This window comes from Garra rufa, chromosome 8 (genome assembly GCF_049309525.1).
Source record: "Garra rufa chromosome 8, GarRuf1.0, whole genome shotgun sequence".
Classification (NCBI taxonomy): domain Eukaryota; kingdom Metazoa; phylum Chordata; class Actinopteri; order Cypriniformes; family Cyprinidae; genus Garra; species Garra rufa.
The window spans coordinates 49,412,486-49,435,847 of NC_133368.1; the positions used below are offsets into that span (position 1 = coordinate 49,412,486).

The window sequence follows — 23,362 nt, forward strand, 5'->3', positions numbered from 1 at the left end:
TTGGAGGTGTAGATGCTGGATGTGGAGGTCCTGGGTTGGTGTGGTTACACATGGTCTGCGGTTGTGAGGCCGGTTGGATATACTGCCAAATTCTCTGAAACGCCTTTGGAGACGGCTTATGGAAGAGAAATGAACATTCAATTTTATGGGCGGACATTCCTGCAGTCAGCATGCCAACTGCACGCTCCCTCAAAACTTGCAACATCTGTGCCTTTTATTGTGGCCAGCCTAAGACACAGCTGTGCAATAATCATGCTGTCTAATCTACATCTTCATATGCCACACCTGTGAGGTGGATAGATTATCTCAGCAAAGGAGAAGTGCTCACTAACACAGATTTAGACAGATTTATGAACAATATTTGAAGACAGACATAGTCATAACATTAATAAGCTTTCAAATCTAATTTCATAAATGTTACTCACGCATGCATTAATGCAGTATTTAATTTTTCTTATTGTAGTAGAAAGGATTGAGTAATGAAAAGTGTGTGTTATATATCAGAATGGTGCCAGTCTCCATGTCTGAATATGTCCACTTCTCTACTGTGTAGTAGACAAAAAATAAAAAAAAATAAACAATGCACAGTATTCATAAGCATTGATGGTATTTTACAGTAGTCGAAAAGTACCTGGATGGCATACAATATTTTGAAGTATGCATACAAAGGACAGTTTACTATCCCATGAGGCTTTGGGAGAGGATTCATAAATGACAGGGAAGCAAAACAAGTTACATTGTAGCTCATATGAAAATGCCAACATGACAGAAGCAGTATGTCTGGATTGAATCTATATTATTATAGGACATATACTTTTTATTGGCCAAAAAGCAAATTCTTTTTATAATGAAGTACATTGACTCAGATGTCAGCCAAATCAAAAAGTAGAAAACATCCAGTGTATCGAGTAAAATGACAAAAATATAATTCATGGAGGATAAATGGACTAAGAAATTTTTTAAAGCTTGCAATATTCCTGTTGTATAAATGGTCCTGTTGAGTAAAATTGCTGAATTTACTGAAATTAACTGTTTTTCTTAAAAGTTGTATGAATTAAAATCACTGAAAATGGCCTGGATATTTCATTGACCACAATATACCAATATACAATATAGTATTTATTTTAAAATGTTACTTTTAAATACATTTAATTTCACGTAGACCCTGATAAATGTGGAATTTATCTAAGGCCTACTAACAGCATTGCAGTTACATTAATTATTAAAAAAAAAAAGCTCATGAAACAGTAAGTTTTTGCAACTCAACTGTACAATAGAGTTCTATATTGTTTTAAATAAAACATACTTTTTGACAAAAAAGCACCTTTAGATCATTTTTTATGTTTCCAATAATAAGTATTTACAATAAAAAAATATTTAAAAATCAAAATGAATAGCCTCCTTTTAGGGTTGAGTGTTTAAGGGTTAAACACACCCAACGGTGATCAGAAACTCCACCCTCTTACAACATTCACCAGGAAGAGACTGACTTGTTATTTCTCCTTTCTGTCATAATGATTTACTTCTCTCTGACAAAAGCAAGCAAGAATCAGCCGTCAGTGGACAACGAAGAGAAAAACTCTGAAGAAGCATTTTTGTGAAGTTTGTTTCTTAACAGACAGCAGATCTTTGTGATTCTCGTGGTTATTCGTGATCAAAACCGTCGTTCAGAAAGTGAAAGTAAAGTTTAGGTTACTGGAGCTCAAACAGTGAGAATGGCTTCATCAGCTGAATATGACTATAATTGTCCCGTGTGCTGTGAAATCTTCAAGACTCCTGTTATTTTATCATGTAGTCACAGTGTCTGTAAAGAGTGTCTTCAACAGTTCTGGAGAATCAAGAAAGCTCAGGAGTGTCCCGTCTGCAGGAGAAGATCCTCAAAAGAAAGTCCTCCATATAATCTTGCTTTAAAAAACTTGTGTGAGTCGTTCCTGAAGGAGAGAAATGAGAGGCGTTCATCAGGATCTGAGGAGATCTGCAGTTTACACAGTGAGAAACTCAAACTCTTCTGTCTGGAGGACAAACAGCCTGCGTGTGTAGTGTGCTTTACTTCAGAACAACATGAGAATCACAAATTCAGACCCATAAGTGAAGTTGTTCCATCATATAAGGTAGGTATATCACCCTGTCATTTTACTCAACTTAATGTGACATATACTCTGCTGTAAAATACTTATTTCTTTTGGTTTTGTGTACACTAAATCATACTTAAGCGTAGTTACTGGGTAAGACTTTTGAACCAACTTGAAAAGTTTGAGTTAAGTGTTTTTTTGTATTTTCACAGGTTGCCTTGCTTTATTTAGTGTTATTTCACAGCACTGTATGATCACTGTATTTTTGTCTCTTCACTACGGAGCCCCTTACGTCACCTGTAGAAGAAAAATAATTAATCCGTGGGGACGGTTTTGCAATTCGTTCCCTCAGTTTATAAACCGTACTCACGAATTCTTAAACTGTTCCCTCGGTTTAACAATTCATGCCCACGGATTAACAAACCGTGCCCACGAATTTCCAATCCGTGCGCTCAGATTTTGTAAACCGTACCCTCGGATTTTGAATCCGTACCCACAAAATCATAATCCATGCGCACGCTTTCGCAATCCGTTCCCACAGTTTGTAAACTGCTCTCACGGATTTGTGATTATGATAAGCTTTTCACCCAGAGTTAGATACATGCTGCACTATTAATGTTATTATAAGGCATATTATTACATTGCATTTAGTTTGAGAGCAAAGGAATGGCAACAAAACCTGTACATTATTTGTTTTGTATTGCTTTTTACCTTCTCCTCTCCAAAACTCGTTTTTTTTTTTTTTTTTTTTTTTATTCAGGTAATTTTATATTTTGAAAAATATTATATAAATCAAAGCCGTTTGAACAGCGCTCTTCACTTATTATTTTATTTTGGTACCATGACCGCACTTACAAAACAGGCTTCTTTTTATCGTTTATTTTACATTAATAACCAATAGGTTAAAACACATGATGTTTTGGCAGCTAATCTATTGGTGATTAATATAAAATAAAGCTAAAAACTCTGTTTTGTCAGTTGCATAGTCTCATATAGCCTACTGAGAAATAAAGTTTAATAAATGCAAAACAATGCATCCAGCATATAAACAGGTGTCCTGGTTGAATTTGGGGGCGGGGCCACAAATCCGTGAGAGCAGTTTACAAACTGTGGGAACGGATTGCGAAAGCGTTCGCACGGATTATGAATTTGTGGGTACGGATTCAAAATCCGAGGGTACGGTTTACAAAATCTGAGCGCACGGATTGGAAATTCGTGGGCACGGTTTGTTAATCCGTGGGCATGAATTGTTAAACTGAGGGAACAGTTTAAGAATTCGTGAGTACGGTTTATAAACTGAGGGAACGAATTGCAAAACCGTCCCCACGGATTAATTATTTTTCTTCTACAGGTGACGTAAGGGGCTCCGTACTTCACTGTAATCTGGTGTTTTATATATTTTTATTTTGTCCAATTCTAGGAGGAGCTCAATAAAGCATTGAAGTCCTTTGAGGAAAAACTTAAAAATAAGGAAACGCTTAAAGAGGAGTTTGAGAAAAACGTTCAACACATCAAGGTGAGAAAACAGATTCGATTAATTTTCAGTACAGTTCTATTTAATATAATGGATTCCAGTTGATTCTTTTTGTGAATGACAAGCAGTAATCTGCTTCTGGATCTGTTATATGTCGGGTGTCAGAGTTTCGCTTGGATCTGAATGATGTGATGTGTTGATGTGTGTTGATGGAGATGATTGAAGTGAATGTGATTTGATTTCAGTCTCAAGCTGAGCACACAGAGCGTCAGATTAAACAGCAGTTTGAGAAGCTTCATCAGTTTCTCAGAGATGAAGAAGAAGCTACAATCACTGCACTGAGAAATGAAGAGGAGCAGAAGAAGCAGATGATGAAGGAGAAGCTGGAGGAGATGAACAGACACATCTCAGCTCTTTCACACACAATCAAAGACACGGAGGAGATGATGAAAGCCAATGACGTCTGCTTTCTAAAGGTCTGATTTCAGATCATCCATTGATTGATTGATTGATGATTGATTGAGTTCTTGATGATCAATGGTGTGTTTGTTCTGCAGGAGTTTCCAGTCACGATGGAAAGGTGAGTGATCTGCTGGTGTCTCTGGTCTCTCTGCTTCTGAAGCCAAAGCCACTGCAGTTCTGACTCCTGAATGTTCTTCCAGAGTCCAGATCTCACAGCCGGATCCACAGACGCCTTCTGGAGCTTTGATTCATGTGCCACGTTACTTGGGCAACCTGCCGTTCAGAGTCTGGAAGAAGATGCAGGACATTGTCCAAAACAGTGAGTCTGGAGAAGATCTGTGCTGTTACACATACACTGGAAATGACGCATGAGGGAATATTTACAGATTTCAGCATTATGTGTGAATAACCAGATGAGCTACTCCACCAAAATGAGCCGTAAACAAGAGAAGAACAACTTTGCTCCACATGATATTTACAGTTACAGTGATACAGCAGATCTCAGTTCAGTTTGATTGATTGGCAAATCTAAAATATTTACTGTAACAACACTGACAGTGATCAGAGGAAAATGTCTGATGTGTTTGATCAATAGGACGAGTGTCATCATTCATAATAATCTGTGTACGCTTCACTCTTGATCATTATATGAACATCAGAATAAAAGCAGCTGTTGATTGTGTCTCATCAGCTCCTGTGATTCTGGATCCAAACACTGCTCATCTAGAGCTCATCCTGTCTGATGATCTGACCAGTGTGAGATGGAGCATGGACAAACAACCACTTCCTGATAATCCAGAGAGATTTGACATTATTCCATTTGTTCTGGGTTCAGAGGGTTTTAACTCAGGAACACACTGCTGGGATGTGGAGGTTAAAGAGAGTTCATACTGGTGTCTTGGAGTAACTACAGCATCAAACCAAAGGAAGGGATATGTTTTCTTTAACACTGATGTCTGGAGTGTGCAGTATGGATGGCCTGATCAGTTTGGTTTTCCTGTTAAACAGGATCTTGAGTGTGTGAGAGTTGATCTGGACTATGACAGAGGAAGGGTGTCATTCTCTGATCCTGTAACTAACACACATCTACACACATTCACAACCACCTTCACTGACACAGTCTTTCCTTTCTTCTCTACTTTTGGCTTTCTGAGGATCTTATCGTTCAATAGTCAGTAAACGTTGCACCTGTAGATCTGCTTTCATCTTGTACAGTCATCATGTTTCCAATATTAATCCATATCACAAAACTTGATTAAAGTTGTTTACAAATCTGATTCTCAGAACAAAGTCTCAAAGTGTCTGGGACTCACTGAAAAGTTTGTTTCAGAACCAGAACATTTTTTTATTATTATTATTATTAATAAATGAATATAATTGACTTGCTAGTTTAAAATCAGTCACTACTTCTGTCAGCAATGTTAACTTTAGTGTGGTTTTATTGACTTTCACTGAAATTGTCCAAATGACTTTAAAATGTGAAGTTCTACATTACAACATGATAGTCAAAATGATTAAAAAGGAATTTCCAAGCATTGAAATGTTTTTTCATGTTGAGGATTTTTTTATTATTATTTATCAAGAAAGGATTTCAGTAATGTCAAATGCTAAAATAAATATTCAGAAATGCACATTAACAGTTTAGATAATACATCTAAATTACATTATGAATTATACACAGGCCTATATTTTTAATTTAAGAGATTTAATAATAAAAATAAAAGGCATATAGGCTATGAAGAATACTGAAGAAGTTTGAAATGTTTTTTTAATTTATAGAATTAATTTATAGAATATCCCTTATGAAAATTAACCATGGTTTTACTACAAATTAGTTACACCACAATAACCACAAACTGACCATGGTTTTGCTACACGGTATTTGTAGGTTATACAAATAGTAATCAATACGCCAAAAAAAAAACAAGATTACTACATTTTTACTGTAATAAAATCATGGTTAATTTTCGTAAGGGTTTAACTCAATGAGTTTTAATTAATTTACATAATGGCGGAAGCATTCTGTCCCAATTCTGAGGATTAGTTTTACCTCAAAGCGTCTAACTTTAACTTTTCACTTACGAAAAAAAAAATCTATATATTTTTTGCTTTACGTATCACCAATATCATATAATCTGGATGAGTTGCAAGGCCTGAACTCTTCTGTTTATGTAGCAACACATCACGTGATCGACTATCAGCCAGCGGAGTCACATGACACTCACCAGCCAATAGGATGGCACGATTGTGGCACCATCAGAGATCAGAGGAAGAGCACTGAAAGTCGTCATGTTTTGCTTTATTGCTTGTTTTGTTTCTTTTTATCGGATCGATATTTCAGGTTATTGAAGTCCGATGTGTTCAGAAGCAGCTACAGGTGAGACCTAATCGCTTTCAGTTCTAATATGAGTTAAATTCGCTGTTTTAAGGCGCCAGTTAGCAGCATTATACACAGAGAGAGCTGTTTATTTCCTTGTGACTGACTCATATTCACTTTTTATGTCGGTTTTAGTCAAAAGTTCAACAACTCAGCAGTTATTTATAGTTTCGGTGGGTTTTCATCATTATAAATGACATCGTCGTTTGTTTGTTAAATGTTTTCCGTGTCGTAGCATCTTTTTGCTTTGCTTGCAGTTTTGTAAATAAATGAACAATGCCATGAAAACATGTCTTATTGATAATATATACAGTATTAAAACAGTCTAACTTACATAGATTCAATGGATCATTACCGTAATGTGTACAGATTATCTTAAATAGTAATATAATTTGGTGTTATAATAATTATAATAGTAATACATGCTACTCTTTGTTGTATTACTTTCATATACTATGCTTTCCTTATGCAATATGTGTAAAAACACTAAAGCATTTAAGTATTCATATGTAAGATCCTTATTATCTTTCGATACCTGCAATAATATTTTTAATATTAGTAAGCTTAATGTATGTAAAATCATTTATTGGGTACTTTCAATTGGGAGGAAAACCCCTAAATTTCAACTAATGAAAATGATATTGATTTTTTTTTTATTGTTGTTTTTAAAAGTATCTTTTTGATCCTTTTAAAAAGTGAAGTTCAAAAAATTTATTTTATTCATTTTATATGTTATTTTCCCGCATTTTCATGTTCGAAACAGTGTATGTTTTAGTCCACTGGCTGAGACTGATTTTAACTACACCCTTAAATTTATGATCAGGAAATATTTCTGGGTCCCCCTCTTTCATAGATGCAAGGTATAAGTAGACAGGCCCCATCAATTTAAGATAAATGTGTTTAAATATCTGAAAAATTAACTTTAAGAAACATCACTAAGGAATACCATTTTTCTGCAATTAAACCATTTTTTGGGGGAGTTATTCTGTAACATTTCATTTTTTTTATATGTGTGCAACTGTTCAGAACTGTGCTAGATTAGCATCTTTGAGTTAGCTTTAAAACTATCTAAAATTGTCACTACCAAAACATTTTTAATGCATAAAAAGAAAAAAAAAAGAAAAATAAATAACCAAGTGGAAAAACTGATTTCCATAAAAATGTAAAAATATTTATTGTTTAAAAGTCTCAGCCACACTGTTACAGATGCACATCAGCCCTGCAGGTCTCTGCAAGTGAATTCACTTAGTGTTTTCTCCCAGCAGGCTTGTTTAATTGCAATTAAGTCATTCCCTGCGTGTGTTTGTGTGGCGTTGTGTTCGCCCGCTCCATTTCAGCTGCTTAAACACTGTCTGTGTTGCATGTTGTCTGAATTCTAATGCACACTATTATATGTGATGCAGGACGGAGAAGAGCACATGATCGACCGCCAGCAGCTGAGAGAAAACTACTGTGAGTCCATCCTGACAGTACTCATGCCTTCATTTACTGTTATAACGGGTTCTTATGTCTGTGCAAATTACAGAGTAAAGTTACCTTGAGTTATATCTTATTTGTCTAGTGTAGTAAGATTGAGCCATATGGTATTTTAGAACCAGTGAGGATTGTTTGTATTTTTAATAAACATGTTGTAAGTGATAGAATATTTAATTTCATTCAGTTTTATTTTTGATTTTGTGAAAATTAAACTACATATTCATAGTACTGCTACAATAGAAACATATGCACTGAGATATAATAACAACTTTGTAAAAAATACCACAAGAATAAAGTCAGAACGGTTTGAGAATAAAGTTGGAACGTCTCGAGAATACAGTCAGAATATTATGAGAATAAGGTCGGAATGTTTTGAGAATAAAGTCAGAATGTTTCGAGGATAAAAATTCGGGAATGTTTCGAGAAAAAAGTCGGAATGTTTCAAGAAAAAAGTCGGAATGTTTCAAGAAAAAAGTCAGAATGTTTCAAAAATAAAGTCGGAATGTTTAGAGGATAAAAAGTCGGAATGTTTCGAGGACAAAAATTCTGAATGATTCGAGGATAAAAAGTTGGAATGTTTTGAGAAAAAAGTTGGAATGTTTTGAGGATAAAAATTCAGAAAGGTTTTGAGAAAAAAGTCGGAATGTTTCAAAAAATAAAGTCGGAATGTTTCAAAAATAAAGTCGGAATGTTTAGAGCATAAAAATTCTGAATGATTCGAGGACAAAAAGTTGGAATGTTTCAAGAAAATAGTCGGAATGTTTCAAAAATAAAGTCGGAATGTTTCGAGGACAAAAATTCTGAATGATTCGAGGATAAAAAGTTGGAATGTTTTGAGAAAAAAGTTGGAATGTTTTGAGGATAAAAATTCAGAAAGGTTTCGAGAAAAAAGTCGGAATGTTTCCAAAAATAAAGTCGGAATGTTTAGAGGATAAAAATTCTGAATGATTCGAGGACAAAAAGTTGGAATGTTTCAAGAAAATAGTCGGAATGTTTCAAAAATAAAGTCGGAATGTTTAGAGGATAAAAAGTCGGAATGTTTCGAGGACAAAAAATCTGAATGATTTGAGGATAAAAAGTTGGAATGTTTTGAGAAAAAAGTTGGAATGTTTTGAGGATAAAAATTCAGAAAGGTTTCGAGAAAAAAGTCGGAATGTTTCAAAAAATAAAGTCGGAATGTTTAGAGGATAAAAATTCTGAATGATTCGAGGACAAAAAGTTGGAATGTTTCAAGAAAATAGTCGGAATGTTTCAAAAATAAAGTCGGAATGTTTAGAGGATAAAAAGTCGGAATGTTTCGAGGACAAAAATTCTGAATGATTCGAGGATAAAAAGTTGGAATGTTTTGAGAAAAAAAGTTGGAATGTTTTGAGGATAAAAATTCAGAAAGGTTTCGAGAAAAAAGTCGGAATGCTTCAAAAAATAAAGTCGGAATGTTTCGAGGACAAAAATTCTGAATGATTCGAGGACAAAAAGTTGGAATGTTTCAAGAAAATAGTCGGAATGTTTCAAAAATAAAGTCGGAATGTTTAGAGGATAAAAAGTCAGAATGTTTCGAGGACAAAAATTCTGAATGATTCGAGGATGAAAAGTTGGGAATGTTTCAAGAAAAAAAGTTGGAATGTTTCGAGGACAAAAATTCTGAATGATTCGAGGACAAAAAGTTGGAATGTTTCAAGAAAATAGTCGGAATGTTTCAAAAATAAAGTCGGAATGTTTAGAGGATAAAAAGTCAGAATGTTTCGAGGACAAAAATTCTGAATGATTCGAGGATAAAAAGTTGGGAATTTTTTGAGAAAAAAGTTGGAATGTTTTGAGAAAAAAAGTTGGAATGTTTTGAGGATAAAAATTCAGGAAGGTTTCGAGAAAAAAGTCAGAATGTTTCAAAAATAAAGTCGAAATGTTTCGAGGACAAAAATTCTGAATGATTCGAGTATAAAAAGTTGGAATGTTTTGAGAAAAAAAGTTGGCATGTTTTGAGGATAAAAATTCAGAAAGGTTTCGAGAAAAAAGTCGGAATGTTTCAAAAAATAAAGTCGGAATGTTTCGAGGACAAAAATTCTGAATGATTCGTGGATAAAAAGTTGGAATGTTTTGAGAAAAAAAGTTGGAATGTTTTGAGGATAAAAAGTCGGAATGTTTCGAGGACAAAAATTCTGAATGATTCGAGGATAAAAAGTTGGAATGTTTTGAGGATAAAAATTCAGAAAGGTTTCGAGAAAAAAGTCAGAATGTTTCAAAAAATAAAGTCAGAATGTTTCAAAAATAAAGTCGGAATGTTTCGAGGACAAAAGGATAAAAAGTCGGAATGTTTCGAGGACAAAAATTCTGAATGATTCGAGGATGAAAAGTTGAAATGTTTCGAGAAAAAAGTTGGAATGTTTTGAGGATAAAAATTCAGGAAGGTTTCGAGAAAAAAGTCGGAATGTTTCAAAAAATAAAGTCAGAATGTTTCAAAAATAAAGTCGGAATGTTTCGAGGACAAAAGGATAAAAAGTCGGAATGTTTCGAGGACAAAAATTCTGAATGATTCGAGGATAAAAATTTGTAATGTTTTGAGAAAAAAAGTTGGAATGTTTTGAGGATAAAAATTCAGGAAGGTTTCGAGAAAAAAGTCGGAATGTTTCAAAAATAAAGTCAGAATGTTTCGAGGACAAAAGGTTAAAAAGTCGGAATGTTTCGAGGACAAAAATTCTGAATGATTCGAGGATAAAAAGTTGGAATGTTTTGAGAAAAAAAGTTGGAATGTTTTGAGGATAAAAATTCAGGAAGGTTTCGAGAAAAAAGTCAGAATGTTTCAAAAATAAAGTCGGAATGTTTGAAAAATAAAGTCGGAATGTTTCGAGGACAAAAGGATGAAAAGTTGGAATGTTTCGAGAAAAAAGTTGGAATGTTTTGAGGATAATAATTCGGAATGTTTCAAGGACAAAAAACTCAGGAAGGTTACGAGAAAAAAGTCGGAATGTTTCAAGAATAAAGAATGACTGTAAAAAGTGGCAACAACACAAAAATCTTTATTGCATAGATCCTAATTTTACTTTTTTTTTTTTTTTTTGTTCCAGGTTTTGAACGATGAATTATTTGAGGCAATAAAGGTGAGTGAAACCTAATTTCTAACCAACCATACATCAATGGAAAGCTTATTTGTACAGCTTTCAGATTTTGTGAGTTGATTTTGTTCAAATTTACTCTTATGACTGGTTTTGTGGTCCAGGGTCACAATTGATGATAATAATAACAATTCGGCAAATCGGCATATTACAATAATTTCTGAAGGATCATGTGACGCTGAAGACTGAAGTAATGATGCTGGAAATTCAGCTATGATCACAGAAATAAATTTTGTTTTAAATACAAAACAAGTACTTTAAAAATGGTAAAATATTATTACAATTTAATGTATTTTTGATTAAATAAATCGCACCTTGGTTGAGCAGGAAATCATTCTTTCCAAACGTTTTAATTATTCCATACATTTGACCAGTAGTGTAGATAAATTGTTGTTCAATTCACAGGACCACGACTTCAAACACAATGTCATCCAAATCGTCCCTTCTTAAAGTCATTCTCCTGGGCGACGGTGGAGTAGGAAAGAGTTCCCTGATGAACCGCTACGTCACCAACAAATTCGACGCCCATCTCTTCCACACCATCGGCGTGGAGTTCCTCAATAAGGACCTGGAGGTCGACAGCCGCACGGTCACTTTACAAATCTGGGATACGGCCGGCCAGGAGAGATTCCGCAGCCTGCGAACGCCCTTCTACCGCGGCTCCGACTGCTGCCTGCTGACCTTCAGCGTGGACGACAGCCAGAGCTTCCACAACCTCAACAACTGGAAGAAAGAGTTCATCTACTACGCCGACGTCAAGGAGCCCGAAAGCTTCCCGTTCGTGGTTTTGGGCAACAAGGTGGACGTGACGGAGAGGCAGGTGACGAGCGAAGAAGCGCAGGAGTGGTGCAGGGAAAGCGGAGGATATCCGTATTTCGAAACCAGCGCTAAAGACGCCACCAACGTCGCGGTCGCATTCGAGGAAGCCGTCAGAAGAGTTCTGGCTTTGGAGGAACGACACGAGCATTTGATTCCAACAGACACCGTTAACCTGCATAGGAAGCCTCGGAGCAGCACGTCATGCTGTTAACGGACGTCAGTTACCTCCATTAGATATTTAATGCTCCTTGAGTGAACCGGATGAGTCCGCTTTATATTTGAACATCATACACTTACTGGGATATATGCACTTACTCCTAAACACTGGGTTGCTTTCTTTGGGTGATGTTCTTGTGTCTAAACTGAACTGCCTGAATTTAAACAATTCTGTGCATTCAGATGTCTTTTTTTTTACATATAAATATATCTGTCTTATGGGATTTGAGCAGGCATAGATGGATATCATTTTGTCTTGCATGGCAGTCTAATAGTGAGGAGCAAATGCAATAAATGCACTGCAAAAAACTGTCTTGTTTTGCATTAAAAATACTTTAAAAGTCTTTAAAGAATAGGAAGTTACTTAAGAAGCACAGCTGTGTAATTGCACTTTTTTTCACCTGTCATACACTGCCGCTCAAAAAAGTAGGATCAGTAAGGTTTTTAATGTTTTTTTTTTTTAAGGTGAGACACTGCAGGTGAATAGGGTAAAAAAATGAACTAATAGTTATGACCTTACTTAGTTGATTGATAACATTGATAATTGCAAAAAAAAATTGTATTACAAGTTTTCTAAAATGTTAGGTTTAAATATGCAAATGCACATTTGCATGCATTTCTAGTGCAAAAATCGAAAACTGGATGAAGTCAAAATTCTTGTTTCTTTATTTTTTTTGACATATTAGAGTCAAAAGTTTTTACAGAGAGAATTTCGGGTCTCATTTTGTAATAATTCAGAAAAAAAATTAGAACAGACAGGAAACACTATGTTTTTTAAATTTGCTTTGAGGGAATAAAATGTTGTATATAATCAAGCAAATCAAATATGAACAAATCCCTCTGTAAAAACCTTCAGAATATAGTCAGGGATAAAAATGTAACGTTTGGTGTGTGTAAGTTTTACTAAAGCGGAGATTTATGGCTCAATGTAGGAGAAAAAAAACATTTTCAGAAAACAGCCTTTAAAAATATGCATTGTAATTGAAATGTATTGACTCAAATAGATAAAAGTGTTATAAAAGAAACACTTAACAGTGTTTTTTGAGTGTTTTCTTTTCACTAATCTGAAAAAATACTTAATGAAAAACCAAAAAGCCCAAAATCTCAAACTTGATAGGTGCATGAAAAAACAGTGTTTTTGCCTGCAGTGTCTCCGCTTTAGTCTTATATGCCCAAAAAAAAAAAAAAAAACGGAAAAAAGTAATATTATGAAATATTATTGCAATTCAAAAAAAAAGTTTTTATTTTAAATATACTTAAAAATATAATTGATTTCTGTGATGCAAAGCTGAATTTTTATCCGCTGTTACTCCAGTCTTCAGTGTCACATGATCCTTCAAAATTCATTCTAATATACTGATTTATTACTTTTATTATCAATGTTGGAAACAGTTGTGCTGCCTAATATTTTTTTGAGACCTGTGATAATTCTTTGATGAAAAAAATGTTTGAAAGAACAGCATTTATTCAAAATAGAATCTTTTCTAATAATGTAAGTCTTTTTTTTTTAATCAATTTAACACATCTTTGCTGAATGAAAGTATTTGTTTCTTTCTCTCTTGGAAAGAAATGATTTACTGACCCCAAACTTTGAACAAGGTGTTTATTGTTCCAAATGTTTTCTATTTTAAATCAATGCTGTTCTTTTTAATATTTCATATAATCCTAAAAAAAAGTATTAAAGGTTCCAAAATCCTTTCAAAAAAAGGATCATGTGACACTGAATACTAGAGTAATGATGCTGAAAATTCAGCTTTGCATCACAGAAAATAAATTCTATTTTAAACTATATCAAAATAGAAAACCACTATTTTAAATGGCATTAACATTTCACAATATTACAGTTTTTTCTGTATTTTTAATCAAACAAACGCAGCCTTGATGAGCAGAAAAGTCGTTTTAAAAAGCATTAAAAAAACTTTTGAGCAACAGTGTATATTGAATTTATTTTTCTTACCTCATAGGCAAATTATGTTTTTTTTTTTTTTAAAGTTAAATTTTTTTTATTATTATTTTAGAATCATATCACAAGTTGTTTTGCTTCTTAAGTAAATGCATCTTGGATCTTCAGAATATTTTTACTGGAAAACAAGACAAAAATGCTGATTTATGTTTTTCTTTTTCTATAACTGTGATTAACTTATACAGGACAGGCGTTCATACACTGTGGCTGATTTCTAATATATATTAACACAATTATGTAGAGAGTGCCAAATATATGCAGTACTTGTACTAAAAAAATAAGCATCGATGCACTTACTTTGAAAAGAAGCACTAAAAGTTAAATATTGTACATTGATCATTGAAATTAAACAAGTATTGAATATTAACTGTATTTGATGAAATTGTTTATTATTGGACAAAGGACAAAAGTAATGTACAAACACATCATGCAACTGACCACAGATAATTATTGTGTTTTAAAGGTTTCAGTGTGTGATTTCTGCAGAAATGTAATTTTTTGCCTTCCTGTTTGATGCTCTTAAACACTTATTTTAAAAAATAATACATAATTTGTTGTACAGATGTAGCTGGCAATGATGAGAGCAAACAAATTAAACATGAACGACACATCTGTATATTTATGCATGACGACAAAAATGCAAAAACTAAAGAGTACATGTATAAAGTGAATCAACTGAGCAGATGCTTCTTCCCGAGAAACTGCACTTTCCTTTCGAAAGCTGTGGAGCGAATCGGGGCGTTGGCTTCATAGAAGGGATTCATTGCAAACTGGGTATAAAGACACAAAAATGGTTTGAAACAAATGCAAAACATTCATATGGTAGTGAAATATCACTAAGAATATTTACCTTGATGTACAGATCATACACGTCGTTAAAGAAGTTCTTGATTCCGTCCTCTTGCCGAACATCATGGAGCATAATAAATCTCATATGTATGCAAGAAAAGTTAAGGAATAATAAATGCAATAGGTCTGTTAATTATGGCTGATTCTTCAACCTGAAGCTTATTATTTTTTATGTATATCAGCCTTGGAATAAACAATATGATGGATATGACAGCACTAGCTAGTTTACTTTGTTATACAAAATTACAAATAAATATACAATTAACGGAAAATATGATTTTAAGTTTTTATTAAAAAAAAATGCAAAGTAGAATTTATCTGATTTTCAAAGCTTTATTATAGAGTTAAAAAGAAAAAAAAAACAGAAAATAAGTTATATAGTTAACTAAACTAAAACTGTTAGTTTAAATAAATTAAAATATTTAAAAATATTAAAAAGCAACATTTGCATTCTCATTTTTCGTAATGATAAATAACTAAAACTAAAGTAAAAAAATAAATGTAATAAAATGTAATACATATTTACATAAAAAAAAATCTTAAAATGTTATATATACTAAATATATAGAAATTATAAAAATAAAAACTGGTATACTTTATTATACAAAATTGCAAGTAAATATAAAATTAATTGAAAATATAATTTTTCAATTTTAATTAAAAAAAAATCAGTTTTATTAATTGCAAAAGCAGAATGTTCTCAGTTTTATAGATATAAAAATACTTTTATTTATTAACTTTATTCATTTATCTATATCAGAGTTATTATAGTTAACTAAAATTAAAAAGAAATGAAAATGTTTTTTTTGTTACATTAAAAAAATAAATCGGTTTTAATAAAAAATGGCAAAAGCAGCATTCTGTTTCATAGAATTAAAAAGATACTTTTTTATTTACTTTTTTATTTATTTACTTCTATAAAAGTTATTATAGTTAACTAAAACTAAAAAAAAAAACACTGAAAATGTTTTGTTACTTAAAAAAATAATTATGTCAAAGTACATATAAAATTAAATATTATATAATTATAATTAAAATGAAAGTTTAATAAATAACAATTTTCAATTTTAATAAAAAATGCAAAAGCAGAATTTTCTGTTTTATAGAGTTAAAAAGATTATTTTTATTTATTTATTAATTTTATTTACTTCTATCAGAGTTTTAATTAACTAAAAACCACCTAAAATGCTTTAATAAAAAAGCAAAATGTTCTCTTTTGGAGTTAAAAAGATTATTTTTTTATTTTATTTCTCTGAGTTATTATAGTTAACTAAAACTAAAAACCACTGAAAATGTTTTGTTACATAAGAATTTATATATCAATGTATATATAAAATTGAAATAAAACCTATTATAAAATTAATATGAACAATTTTAATAATGCATATTTCTTACTATGTCCTGAAGTGCAGTATTTGAAAAGGATATGACCAGCAGTGACAAAAGCAGAGACAAACCACTCATTGAATTTGTCCACAGTCTTCAGGTACATGTTGCTGGACTGCCACATATTCTCATCAACCAGATCAAGAGCAGCATGAGCGATGAACTGGTTCAGATGTCTGTGATCATCCTGCTTGATCATAAACACCATCAGCATCAGTCAGTACTGTTACTGTAACTGTAATATCATTCATCACTAAACATCATCATTATTATTATTATACTAACCTTTGATTCTGCTTTTCCAGGAGGGAGAAACTCCATCTCAAACACTGGGTTATCATGATGACCCACCATGACGAAATAAAAACTCCCAGACATTGTTAATAATCAGTGTTTAGAGCTGGAAACATAAATCCAGCAGTTAGCTAATGAACATTACAGTACAGTAACATAAACACACACAATTTGTAAACAAATCTCACCAGCGATGTTATGACTTCCGGTTGACGTTTTTTCAGAAGTTATACATTCTAAAACACCTAATTTAGACAAATAACTAATTGTGTAAGTCACAAAGCGAATATTGTAAATAATAAAGCACAAAGTGAAACACCCGCAGATGAGAATCCTACGCGATTGTAGAGTTCCCGTTTCCGCTACGCAAACCCAGCTGACACAAAACAGCCAATGGGAGCGCTGAGCGAGTCTTACGTCATGACGAATGCGGATACGCAACAGTTCTGTTGTCAGTTAGGATTTTTAAAGCGCCGCAGCGCGCGTTGCCAAGGAGCTGTTTGTCTGTAGCGGATCGCTAATCGATTAATTCGACAAATGTTGATCGATTAGCCTGAACGGTCGTGTTAATCGCTGAAGGATCATGTCTGGAAGTAAAGAGGAGAGTTTGTCTCCGGATGAGATGCGGCAGAAGCTCTATCAGACCTTCAAGAGCCGCGGGGTTCTGGACGCGCTGAAGGTGAGAGTTTCCTCAGATCCTCAACAGCTGTTAAATATCGTTATTATATCGATAAAGTCAACTTTGTGATGTTTCTACAGAGTTTATTTTACACAAAGTCCATAACCTGAGACCAAAGCTTAGTCTGCAGCGTATTCTACATCTCTTAATAGTATGTTTATCTGTCTCACTGCAAAAAAAGATTTTCCTACTTATATTTTAATCTTGTTTCCAGCTGAAATATCTAAAAAGTCTTAAATCAAGAAGGATTTTCTAGACAAGTACAAATTATTGTCTTGTTTTCAGAAAAAAAAGTCAAAATAAAAGGAGTAGTTCACTTTCAGAACAAAAATTTACAGATAATGTACTCACCCCCTTGTCATCCAAGATGTTCATGTCTTTCTTTCTTTAGTCGTAAGAAAATTATGTTTTTTGAGTAAAACGTTTCAGGATTTCTCTCCATATAATGGACTTCTATGGTGCCCCTGAGTTTGAACTTTCAAAATGCAGCTTCAAAGGGCTAAAATGAATCACAGCTGAGGAAAAAAGTGTCTTATCTAGCAAAATGATTGGTTATTTACAAAAAAAAAAATTACAATTTATATACTTTTTAACCTCAAATGCTAGTCTTGTCTGGATCAACAAGATGAGCGTTTGAGATTAAAAAAGTATATAAGTTATAATGTTTTTAGACAATAACCAATCATTTCGCTAGATAAGACCCTTTTTTCCTCGGCTTGGATCATTTAGAGCCCTTTGAAGCTGCATTTAAACTGCATTTTGGAAGTTCAAACTCTGGGCACCATAGAAGTCCATTATATGGAGAGAAATCCTGAAATGTTTTCCTCAAAAAACACCAAAATCTTTACGACTGAAGTCTATCTAGTCTATCTGTTTATCTGTCTCACTGCAAAAAATGTTTTTCCTACTTAGATTTTGTCTTGTTTCCAACCAAAATATTTAAAACGTCTGAAATCAAGAAGGATTTTCTAGACAACAAATTATTGTCTTGTTTTCAGAAAAAAAGAAGTCAAAATTAAAGGAGTAGTTCACTTTCAGAACAAAAATTTACAGATACTGTACTCACCTCCTTGTCATCCAAGATGTTCATGTCTTTCTTTCTTTAGTCGTAAGGAAATTATGTTTTTTTGAGGAAAACGTTTCAGGATTTCTCTCCATATAATGGACTTCTATGGTGCCCCTGAGTTTGAACTTTCAAAATGCAGCTTCAAAGGGCTCTAAACCATCACAGCCGAGGAAAAAAGGGTCTTATCTAGCAAAACGAAGGGTTATTTACAAAAAAAATTACAGTTTATATACTCCTCAAATGCTTGTCTTGTCTGGATCAACAAGATGATTTTTTTTTTTTTTTTTTTAATAACCGATCGTTTCGCTAGATAAGACCCTTCTTCCTCACCTGGGATTGTTTAGAGTCCTTTGAAGCTGCATTTAAACTGCATTTTGGAAGTTCAAACTCAGGGGCACCATAGAAGTCCATTATATGGAGAGAAATCCTGAAATGTTTTCCTCAAAAAACACAATTTCTTTGTGACTGAAGAAAGAAAGACATGAAAATCTTGGATGGCAAGGAGGTGAGTACAGTATCTGCAAATTTTTGTTCTGAAAGTGAACTACCCCTTTAAGAATCAAGGGGGTGTAAACTTTTGAATGAGGTCATTTTTATAATTTCAACTATTTTTTTTTTCTTGTGGACTATGTCTTCTATGTGAAATCTTATTCAGGTCAGTACTAAATAAAAAATAACACGCTTTTGTATGATCACTCTTATTTTGGTAAAATAGTTAACATTTTGCAGATTCTGCAAGGCGTATGTAAACTTTTGCCTTTGACTGTAGCAAGTAAATAAACTCACTGATCAAAGGAATGAGTTCCGGGAGACTGTTGAGATTTTCCTGGAACAGGGTTGGAAATGACTAAATCTTACATATTTCATCTTTTAGGCATGACTTTGTTAAATTATCAAATTTGTCAACAGTATTCTGACACACACATCTTTAGTAGTGTTTTCTCATGTGTTTTCCAGACGCAGCTGCGGAATCAGCTGATCCAGGAGCTGCAGCCAACGACGGTCCGGAGAGGAGACGCCGCAGCTCACGCTCACACTGTGTTAGTCACCGCATGCAACAGCGTCATCATTGATCACCTGCGGAGCACCGGGTACGACTACACACTGTCTGTCTTCTTCCCCGAATGTGGAATGAGCAAAGACAAGGTGATTTCACATGACTTCATACACGTTATTGAAAAGCTCTGCATGATTTTGCAATTATTTTATGACACATCATTTTTTTAAATATACATTATGAATAAAGCGCATTGAAAATCACAATTAAAAAACTATATTTGAGCCAGATCTTGTTTTTGTTGGCCTTATCTAGGTGTTATCAGCCAGAGAGCTCCTGCAGCTCATGAAGATCAGCTCTCACACACCGTTATACAAATCTCTGGTGATAACTTTTTATTTAAAACATATTTATTTATGTTTCTGTGTTTTTAAATGTTATTCAATTAGTCGTTGCTGTGCCATAACACAACATAATTTCTCTTTTTCTCCTTCTTTTACATTCGGCAGGTATCACATATCCAGAAGGGACAGACAGGTAGGTTATGATCATGCAGCTACACTGAAAAAAATATAGTGTAGGATTTACTTTAAAACCTTTTTGTTATTATTTCATATATATACTACCATATATATATATATATATATATATATATATATATATATATATATATGTATATGTGTGACCCTGGACCTCAAAACCAGTCATAAGGTTAAATTTTACAAAACTGAGATATATACATCATATGTGTCTTAAGTCGCTGGGGTATGTTTGTAGCAATAGCCAAAAACACATTGCATGGGTCAAAATTACTGATTTTTCTTTTATGCCAAAAATCATTAGGAAATTAAGTAAAGATCATGTTCCATGAAGATTTTTTGTAAAATTCCTACTGTAAATGTATCAAAATGTAATTTTTGATTAGTAATATGCATTGTTAAGAACCTAATTTGGACAACTTTAAAGGTGATTTTCTCAGTCTTTTGAATTTTTTGCACCCTCAGATTCCAGATCTTCAAATAGATGTATCTCGGCCAAATATTGTCCTGTCCTAACAAACCATACATCAATAGAAAGCTTATTTACTGAGCTTTCATATTATATATATATATCTCAGTTTTGTAAAATTTAACCTTATGACTGGTTTTGTGGTCCAGGGAAATAAGCTTTCTATTGATGTATGGTTTGTTAGGATAGGACAATATTTGGCCGAGATACATCTATTTGAAAATCTGGAATCTGAGGGTGCAAAAAAATCAAAATGCTGAGAAAATCACCTTTAAAGTTCTTCAAATTAAGTTCTTAACTGCATATTACTAATCAAAAATTACATTTTGATATATTTATAGTAGGAATTTTACAAAAAATCTTCATGGAACATGATCTTTACTTAATTTCCTAATGATTTTTGGCATAAAAGAAAAATCAATAATTTTGACCCATGCAATGTATTTTTGGCTATTGCTACAAATATACCCCAGCGACTTAAGACTGGTTTTGTGGTCCAGGGTCGCATATATATATATATATATATTTTTTTTTTTAATAGAAGTCTGTTATGCTCACCAAGCCTGCATTTATTTCATCCAAAGTACAACAAAAACAGTACAATTTTTAAATATTTTTTACTGTTTAAAATAGCTGTTTTCTATTTGAATATATTTTAAATTATAATTTATTCCTGTGATCAAAGCTGAATTTCAGCATCATTACTCCAGTCTTCAGTGTCACGTAATCCTTCAGAAATCATTCTAATATGCTGATTTGCTGCTCAACAACAAATCTATATGTAAAACAGCTGATTTTTTTCAGGATTCTTTGATGAATAGAGCAATTTAAAGATCAGCAATTATCTGAAATTAAAAGCATTTGTAACATTATACACTATAACATTTAGAAGCTTGGAGTCAATAAAAAAAATGTTGGTGGGGGGGGAATTAATACTTTTTATAGCATTAACATTATAATGTTTTAGAATGTTTATAAACATTTATAATGTTACAAAATGTTTCTATTTCAGATAAATGCTGTTTTTCTGAATATTATATTTATCAGAAAATCTTTAAAAAAATTCTACTCTGCTGTTTTCAACATAATAGTACTACATGCGTTTTGAGGATCATGTGACACTGAAGACTGAAGTAATGATGCTGAAAATTCAGCTTTGAAATCACAGGAATAAATTACAGTTTAAAATATGTTAAAATAGAAAACAGTCATTTTAAACAGTAAAAATATTTCACAATTTTACTGCTATTGCTGTACTTTGGATCAAATAAATGCAGGCTTGGTGAGTAAAAGAGACTTCTTTAAAAAGATTCTTACGGTTCAAAAACTTTTGACTGGTAGTGTATTTTTGTAAATAATTAAATTATTGTAAACAATGTAGAGAAATAATATTGTAATCATAATATATTTAATGCCTTAAATATAGCCATTGCAGTAGATATGGTGTTAAATCATAAATAAATACATAAGATAATAGTTTTTAAACTATTAAACTATCAATAATAGTTTTCTTTTCAAAACTGTTAATAAAATCCTGTGTAGCTTGTAGTTATTTAAAGTTAGCGTTATTTTCATTAATCATTCTTAGTAATCTTTTATCAAAATGTATAATGTAGATAGACTATTCCTATTTCCTTTTTAGTACAAAACACACTGTTTATAATGGATAAAATCCAATCTTACAATTGTTTTCTTGTTGAATATCTTGTCTGCCTCAGTAAATTGTAAGATAGTGGCAGTAAATATGTTGTGGACAGCGTTTGACGTCATTGCTCTGTGATGAACATCAAGATGAATGTTGTTTTATCACTGCAGGTTTCCTGATGAGTCTCTTCACAGAGCTCACTGACCATCACATTCACACAGACTGCTGCGATAATTCCACACAAACCACCTCCATATCAGCGCATAAAGAATCACTCGGTGAGCCTAAGCGTTTTAACATAGATTTAAATAGCAAACAGCCATTATAAATTGTAACAATATTTCACAATATAACATTTGACTGTATTTTTGATAAAAAATAAATGCAGCCTAGGTGAGCAGAAGAGACTTCTGTCAAAAGCATTTTGAAAAGATGTATGTGCCATTTGTGAGGACAAATACATTATTTATAATTTGTCTATATTTTGCCATATTTAATTCCATTATTATGCAAAAAAGTCTTTTTTTATTTATATTTCACCTGTTTATTTTAAATTCCTTTCAGTCATATTAAACATTATGAAAGAGTCTAACAAAACGTCTTCATCTTTACCTGTTTTCAAGTGGAGAAGTTGCAGCTGATTGATGAGGAGTATGAAGTTCTTCGGCACAGAGGTGATCGCTGGGCGTCAGTCGAGGCCAAGCTTGCGGAGTACAGGAAGGAGATACAGGAACAAGCGCAGGTCGAGCTTAAAGCAAAGGTCTGTCAGTGTTTATTTCCACCACCTTTCCAGTAGTTTACAGAGTTCGAACAAGGAGCTTATGAACCGAATCAATTGAGTCATTTACGCTGGAACTGCTCTGATTGATTCAAACTCATGACTTCGAAAAAATAGGTCAAACTAAAAGAGCCATTCATTTTCAATTTCAGCATCACTTGTGACGATTTTAAAAAGCATACTTTTTCGCTTAAACTGTTGAGTCGCAAAATGATTCACTGTTTCGAAACGCTCCAATCGATTTGAGTATTGCGAATCATTTGTTTCAGATCGGGACTTCAATTCTTGTATTGCGAATCATTTGATTTAGATTGGAACGGGTTTGTGAGTTATTTCGCGAATTGAATGATTCTTATCAAACGATTCACGATACGCAAAGTTTCGATCTAAGTCAAATGATTTGTGATCTGCAAATAAGCAAAAATCTTTTTAAGCAAAATTTACACAATTCGAAAAACATACCTTTTTTCGCTTATTTCAGTTAATGTCAGAAAAAAAATCGAGCTTAGTAAGGAGTAGTAGTGATAGTGCCGTATACACATTGTTGAATATGTGAACCGAATCAATTGAGTCATTTATGCTGGAACCGCTCCGATTGATTCAAACTCGTGACTTAGATCATTCATTTCAAGCGATTCACTAGAGAACAAAAACAGGTCAAATAAAAAAAAAAGAGCCATTCATTTTTAAT

The 23,362-nt window shown here is 32.9% G+C and overlaps 4 protein-coding genes across 5 annotated transcripts in view; 3 read left to right on the plus strand and 1 right to left on the minus strand.

Annotated features, from left to right (window-relative positions):
• The first annotated feature begins 1,426 nt into the window (after positions 1-1,426).
• LOC141341119 (zinc-binding protein A33-like) lies at positions 1,427-5,523 on the plus strand. The gene is made up of 6 exons (XM_073846263.1): positions 1,427-2,111; positions 3,493-3,588; positions 3,792-4,022; positions 4,104-4,126; positions 4,209-4,327; positions 4,700-5,523. The coding sequence occupies exons 1-6, from the start codon at positions 1,716-1,718 to the stop codon at positions 5,185-5,187; spliced, it is 1,353 nt and encodes a 450-aa protein (XP_073702364.1). The 5' UTR covers positions 1,427-1,715; the 3' UTR covers positions 5,188-5,523.
• Positions 5,524-6,259: 736 nt separating this feature from the next.
• Positions 6,260-14,640, plus strand: rab9a (RAB9A, member RAS oncogene family). The gene is made up of 4 exons (XM_073845385.1): positions 6,260-6,385; positions 7,789-7,837; positions 10,924-10,956; positions 11,377-14,640. Exon 4 carries the CDS (start codon positions 11,396-11,398, stop codon positions 11,999-12,001), a length of 606 nt encoding a protein of 201 aa, XP_073701486.1. The 5' UTR covers positions 6,260-6,385; positions 7,789-7,837; positions 10,924-10,956; positions 11,377-11,395; the 3' UTR covers positions 12,002-14,640.
• trappc2 (trafficking protein particle complex subunit 2) lies at positions 14,338-16,855 on the minus strand. Of its 2 annotated transcripts, none has more exons than XM_073845388.1 (4): positions 16,490-16,855; positions 16,243-16,391; positions 14,820-14,901; positions 14,338-14,739 (listed from the first exon to the last, which is right to left on the minus strand). In XM_073845388.1, exons 1-4 carry the CDS (start codon positions 16,580-16,582, stop codon positions 14,641-14,643), a joined length of 423 nt encoding a protein of 140 aa, XP_073701489.1. In that variant the 5' UTR covers positions 16,583-16,855; the 3' UTR covers positions 14,338-14,640. The 2 variants fall into 2 exon arrangements, with proteins under 2 accessions (XP_073701489.1, XP_073701488.1); XM_073845387.1 differs by having other exon boundaries at positions 16,243-16,394.
• Positions 16,856-16,873: 18 nt separating this feature from the next.
• ofd1 (OFD1 centriole and centriolar satellite protein) overlaps positions 16,874-23,362 on the plus strand; it is a 29,103-nt gene continuing 22,614 nt past the window's right edge. The window contains exons 1-6 of the mRNA XM_073845384.1: positions 16,874-17,177; positions 19,201-19,389; positions 19,556-19,624; positions 19,750-19,777; positions 22,064-22,171; positions 22,517-22,653. Of these exons, the coding sequence (XP_073701485.1) occupies positions 17,082-17,177; positions 19,201-19,389; positions 19,556-19,624; positions 19,750-19,777; positions 22,064-22,171; positions 22,517-22,653 (627 nt within the window). The 5' untranslated portion in view covers positions 16,874-17,081. The remainder of the gene's footprint in view (positions 17,178-19,200; positions 19,390-19,555; positions 19,625-19,749; positions 19,778-22,063; positions 22,172-22,516; positions 22,654-23,362) is intronic.

What these genes read in the sequence shown, in the direction of transcription:
- LOC141341119 (XM_073846263.1), top strand. Translation starts at nt 1,716, where the DNA reads ATGGCTTCATCAGCTGAATATGACTATAATTGTCCCGTGTGCTGTGAA. An exon ending in TTTCCAGTCACGATGGAAAG is followed by an intron (nt 4,127 to 4,208) that starts GTGAGTGATCTG and finishes ATGTTCTTCCAG; the next exon opens with AGTCCAGATCTCACAGCCGG. An exon ending in GCAGGACATTGTCCAAAACA is followed by an intron (nt 4,328 to 4,699) that starts GTGAGTCTGGAG and finishes GTGTCTCATCAG; the next exon opens with CTCCTGTGATTCTGGATCCA.
- rab9a (XM_073845385.1), top strand. Translation starts at nt 11,396, where the DNA reads ATGTCATCCAAATCGTCCCTTCTTAAAGTCATTCTCCTGGGCGACGGT.
- trappc2 (XM_073845387.1), bottom strand. Translation starts at nt 16,582, where the DNA reads ATGTCTGGGAGTTTTTATTTCGTCATGGTGGGTCATCATGATAACCCA. An exon ending in CTGGAAAAGCAGAATCAAAG is followed by an intron (nt 16,395 to 16,489) that starts GTTAGTATAATA and finishes TTTATGATCAAG; the next exon opens with CAGGATGATCACAGACATCT. An exon ending in TTTGTCACTGCTGGTCATAT is followed by an intron (nt 14,902 to 16,242) that starts CCTTTTCAAATA and finishes TTGCATACATAT; the next exon opens with GAGATTTATTATGCTCCATG.